General features: G+C 37.3%; 1 protein-coding gene across 1 annotated transcript; it reads left to right on the top strand.

Moving 5' to 3' along the window:
• Window positions 1-4,312: 4,312 nt before the first annotated feature.
• On the top strand, window positions 4,313-5,242 carry LOC308418103 (olfactory receptor 51V1-like; the record flags this gene model as incomplete). Its single annotated transcript, XM_080913431.1, has 1 exon — window positions 4,313-5,242. One exon carries the CDS (start codon window positions 4,313-4,315, stop codon window positions 5,240-5,242), a length of 930 nt encoding a protein of 309 aa, XP_080769557.1.
• Between the last annotated feature and the right edge of the window lie 758 nt (window positions 5,243-6,000).

Raw genomic sequence — 6,000 nt, 5'->3', positions numbered from 1 at the left:
AGGGTATTTGTGTGGTTTAGGTACGAGGGTTATTGTAGCCTCAAAAAATGAGTAACATAGTATTCCATCTGATTCTATCTTGTGGAATAGTTTGGAGAGTATTGGTGTTATATCCGCAATAAATATCTGATAAAATTCTGCATTGAACCTGTCTGGACCTTGGCTTTTTTTGGTTGGGTGGCTTTTGATGACTTCTTCTATTTCTTTAGGTGTTATGAGATTATTTAGATGGTTTACTTGGTCCTGGTTTAACTTTAGGATCTTGTATCTGTCTAGAAATTTGTAAATTTCCTCCAGATTTTCCAATTTTGTGGAGTATAAGTGTTTGTAGTAGGATCTGATGATTTCTTGAATTTCCTCAGTTTCAGTTGTTATGTCCCCACTTTCCTTTCTCATTCTGTTAATTTGGATACTCTCTCTTTGCTCTCTAGTAATCTGGCTATGTGTTTATCAATCTTGTTGATTTTCTCAAAGAACCAACTCTTGGTTTTGTTGATTTTTTTCAATGGTTCTTTTTGATTCTATTTGGTCTATTTCTGCCCCAATTTTGATTATTTCTTGCCGTCTACTCTTCTTGGGTATATTTGCTTCCTTTTGCTCTAGGGCTTTTAGCTGTGCTGTCAGGTTGTTGATGTAAGCTCTCTCCAGTTTCCTTTTGGAAGCACTTAGGGCTATGAGTTTTCCTCTCAGTACTGCTTTCATTGCATCCCATATGTTTGGGTATGTTGTGTTTTTATTTTCTTTGAATTCTAGAAAATCCTTAATTTATTTCTTTATTTCTTCTTTGACCCTGCTATTGTTTAGTAGAGCATTGTTTAGTTTCTATGTGTATGTGGGCTTTTTGTTGTCTTTGTTGTTGTTAAAGACCAGCCTTAGATCATGGTGATCTGAGAGGATGCATGAGAGTATGTCAATCTTTTTATATCGATTGATGCTTGTTCCGTGTCCAATTATGTGGTCAATTTTTGAGAAGGTGCCATGGGGTGATGAGAAGAAGGTGTATTCTTTTAATTTAGTATGATATATTCTGTAGATATCTATTAATTCTATTTGGTTCAAAGTCTCTGCTAGTATTGCAGTGTCCTTGTTCAGTTTCTGTTTCCATGATCTGTCTATTGGCAAAAGTGGGGTGTTAAAGTCTCCCACTATTATTATGTGGGGTGAAATGTATTTTTTGAGCTTTAATAGGGTTTCTTTTATGAATGTTGGTGCTTTTTTATTTGGAGCATATATGTTAAGTATTGAGAGTTCCTCCTGACAGATTTCCCTGGTAATGAGTAAAAAGTGTCCTTCCTTATCTTTTTTGATAACTTTTGGTTGGAAATTTACTTTATTCGATATTAGAATAGCCAGTCCAGCATTGCTTCTGGGGATGTTTGCTTGGAAGTTTTTTTCCCACCCTTTTACTCTGAGATAGTGTCTGTCTTTGTCTCTGAGATGAGTTTCCTGTATGCAGCAAAATGCTGGATTTTGTTTACGTATCCAGTCTGATAGCCTATGTCTCTTTATTGGGGAGTTGATTCCATTTATGTTAATAGATATCAAGGATTAGTGGTTTCTGTTTCCTGCTATTATTGCTTTTGTAGAATGAGTTGTGTCTGTGTTTTTTTCTTCTTTTGGTTTTCTTGCTTAGGAGTTTTCTTGTTTTTACTAGGATGTAGTTCTCCTCTTTGTATTGGGTTTTCTACCTATAATTCGTTGTAGTGCTGGGTTTGTGTTCAGATATCGTGTAAATTTAGATTTGTCTTGAAATATCTTCATCTCTCCATCTATGGTGATTGATAGTTTCACTGGGTATAGCAGCTTGAGCTGGCACTTGTGCTCTCTTAGGGTGTGCATGATGTCTGTCCAGGCTCTTCTAGCTTTCATAGTCTCTGTTGAGAAATCAGGTGTGATTCTGATTGGTCTGCCTTTATATGTTACCTGACCTTTTTCCCTTACTGCTTTTAGTATTCTTTCTTTGCTTTGGGCACTTGGTGTTTTGACTATTATGTGTCGGGAGGTATTTCTTTTCTGGTGCAACCTATTTGGAGTTCAGAAGGCTTCTTTTATGCTCGTGGTCATCTCATTCTTGAGGGTAGGGAAGTTTTCTTCTATGATTTTGTTGAAGATATTTACTGTGCCTCTTCGTTGATACTCTTCTCCCTCTTCTATTCCTATTATCCTTAGGTTCGGTCTTCTCATTGTGTCCTGGATTTCCCAGATATTTGGGGTTAGGAGCTTTTTGTTTTTTGCATCTTCTCTGGCTGTTTTGTCTATGTTTACAATGTTGTCTTCTGTCCCCGAGATTCTCTCTTCCATCTCTTGTAGTCTATTGGAAATGCTTGCTTCTGTGACTCCTGATTTCTATTTTAGGTGTTCTACCTCTAGGTTTATCTCTTTTAGTGTTTTCTTTATTGTGTCAATTTCTGTTTTAAATTCCCTCTTCCATTCCTTCATCTGTTTGGTTCTGTTTTCCTCTAGTTCTTTGAGTGTTTTTTTTTTTTGTTTCCTCTTTAAAAGCTTCTGAATCTTTTTGCTTTTCCTCCCGTTCTTGTTTAAGTATCTCTATCAGCATCTTGAGGTATGATTTCTGGTCTGTGTCTTCTTTTTCTGGAGTGTTTGGCATTCCAATGTTTGCTGTTATGGGAGAGCTGGGTTCTGGTATTGCCAGGTTGTCTTGGTTTCCTTGGGACATACTCTTTCACTTTTCTCCTGCCATCTTGTTGTCAGTGATATGTTCTTGCCTTTCCCTTGTATCTAGTCTGTGTCCCTGGATCTCCACTGGTCCAGTTGTCATATTGGCCGAGCCCTGTTCTGTGCCCTTAAGTCGCTGCCGGGTGGAAACAGAAGTTTCAAAGTTGTGTTCCTGGTCCCAGTCTTTAAACCTTTAGGAACTGCTGGTCCGGGTGGCAGGTGGGCCGCACCCTGTTCCTCAAGTTAATTTTATATCCAGGCACTTTCCTGAAGTTGTATATCAGCTGTAGTATTTTTCTGGTGGAATTTTTGGGGTCATTTAAGTATAGTATCATATTTTCTGCCAATAGTGAAATTTGACTTCTTCCTTTCCAATTAGTATACTTTGACCTTTTTTTTATTATTTTTTTTACTCTTTGATTGGTCTAGTTAGTACTTCCAGTAATATATTAAATAGGTAGGAGAGAGTGGGCAGCCTTGTATAGTCCCTGATTTTAGTGGGATGGTTTCGAGTCTCTCACCATTTAGTTTGATGTTGGCTGCTTGTTTGGTATATTGCTTTTACTAGGTTTAAATATGGGCATTGAATTCCTTGTCTTTCCGAGGCTTTTAACATAAAGGGGTGTTGAACTTTGTCAAATGCTTTCTCAGCATCTAAAAAGATGATCACGTGTTTTTTTTTTTTCTTGAGTTTGTTTATATAGTGGATTATGTTGATGGATTTACATATATTGAATCATTCTTGCATCCCTGAAATAAAGCCCTCTTGATCATGATAAATGATAGTTTTTCTGTGTTCTTGGTTTCTGTTTACAAGAATTTTATTGAGTATTTTTGCATCAATGTTCATGGGGAAAATTGGTTTTACCACTCAATATGTGCCACATTCTTAAATGCCCAATTTATTCAAAATTGACATCACACAGATTTGAAATTCACTATATACTTTTATAATATCCCAATCAAAAATCCTTCTGAATTATTTTATGCTACAAAGGAGGGCCTAAATATTTACAATAATGTGGTTTGCTAAAAGACTTCTATAGATTGAGAAAAATAAAAAGTATAATTTATATAGATGAATACTTCAGACAAGAGCTAAGCACTACGATGCTCAGAATAAAGTACAGATTCAACCAAGATTCTTTTGATCCTTTTTCTCTAGTAGTTCATATTCTAAAACAGATGTGTTACTTCAGCTGCTCTATTTCCATATGGATCATTTAATACTGGAAGGCAGTAATAAGTCCCTCTGTAGTACCAATGAGGAAAATTACCCATGCATTTCTCATTCTTCAGAGGAATATACCAACCATGACATCACTGAAAACAAGCACTTATGTTCCTAGGACTGATTCCCGGGAGTCCAGTAGACTATCTAAATCCCCTGAGTCAATAGACATTATTGTTTCAACATAAAACTCGTTGCTTTCCTGGTTTCGTTTCACACTAGGTCTGAAAGGTCTATATTTATGTCTATAAAGAAGTTGTACATACAAGGATCAGGTCTATGTTTCTCTGCTTACAGAAATTTATATTTTGTTTTAAATAGATGTATATTATTAGAAAGTAGATATGTGATGTAAAATAACCCTGCAGAAATATTTTATACTTTCTATCAGTGTCTATTTTCTTGATGTCAAACCTAAGTACTTCTACATTTGTTCTCACTGGATTTCCTGGCCTGGAAGTTTACTACATCTTTTTTGCCATTCCTTTCTCAGCCATCTATGCAACGGTGTTCCTGGGAAACAGCATGATACTTCACGTGCTTCGAACAGAGGCATCCCTGCACCAGCCCATGTTCTATTTCCTGGCCATGTTAGCCCTCACAGACCTGTGCATGGGGCTGTCCACGGTGCACACAGTGCTGGGCATCCTTTGGGGCTTCCTTCAGGAGATCAGCCTCGATGCCTGCATTGCGCAGTCTTACTTCATTCATGGTTTGTCCTTCATGGAGTCCTCTGTCCTCCTTGCCATGTCCTTTGATCGCTACATTGCCATTTGCAACCCTCTACGCTATTCCTCCATCCTAACCAATGACAGAATCATGAAAATCGGAGTGGCCATCTTGTGCAGGAGTTCAATGCTCATTCCCCCAGCTATTATCCGCCTGAAGTTCTTAAATTACTGCCGGCCTCATCTGCTCTCCCACTCCTTCTGCCTGCACCAAGACTTGATTCGAATGGCCTGTTCAGATGTCCGCTTTAACAGTTTCTATGCTCTGTCTCTGGTGATTTGCACCCTCCTGCTGGATGCAGTGCTCATCCTCGCCTCCTACGTGATGATCCTGCACACAGTTCTGTCCATCGCATCCCGGGAGGAGAGAATCAAGTCTTTGCAAACGTGTGTCTCTCATATCTCTGCTGTTTTGGTTTTCTACATCCCCATCATCGGTCTGACCATGGTTCACCGCTTTGGGAAGCATCTCTCTCCAGTGGTTCAGGTCCTCATGGGCAACATTTACATCCTCTTCCCACCCTTGATGAACCCTATTATATACAGTATCAAGACTCAACAGATACGAGTGAGAATCCACAGACTGTTTTCCTTGAATGGAATCTAAGTCCTCAGGTGCACAGTGATTTATTTAAAAGTAAAGAAGTGCACTCTGAGAAGACTGCCAGGAACTGAAGCTTTACTTAGCAACTCATTTTTTATTGACAACATACATTTTACAAATACTTCTACTTCTTACAACATGTACCATGAAATCACAAAATTTATGTTTGTCTGTATGTGTGTGTGTGTGTGTATTAGAATCTGAGCTTGTAATATGCTAACAAATTTATGAGTAGATGAATTTAAATACCTGGAAACTCTCCTATTATGGACAATGGATTTAGAGTACATTTTTTTTCCTATTTTGAGAAAGTAATTTTTATGAATATATCCCATCATTAAATTACTAAATTATATTTTTCAATTTTTCATACTCCAGTTAACATGTGAAGTTTGCACACACAATCTCTGATTCACAACTTATCCAAATGGCATTATGATGCATGACTATGATGAAGAGATTGCACTTTTTAAAAATATTTATTTAATAGTTTTAACTTATATATGTATATTGTAGGATAGGCTCATATACATACAGATTTCTTCTGATGATAGAATATGCAAGACATCATGAATCTGGAGTTATATAACGTTCTGAATAGCTAGATCTGAGTGCTGATAGCCAAGCCAGCTTATCCTTTTGCTTCCTTTTAATAATTGAAAACATAACAAAACAAACACCAATAGATAGCTTGTGTTGGTGTGTCATCAGCAAAATATCATGAACAGTAATGAAGCTAGAAATACAAGCCTCTGCTCAAA

The sequence above is a fragment of the Micromys minutus genome, assembly GCF_963924665.1.
Source record: "Micromys minutus genome assembly, chromosome: 2".
In the NCBI taxonomy this organism is placed as follows: domain Eukaryota; kingdom Metazoa; phylum Chordata; class Mammalia; order Rodentia; family Muridae; genus Micromys; species Micromys minutus.
Note: the sequence above shows the minus strand (reverse complement) of the source record. Positions and strands in the feature narration are given on the sequence as shown.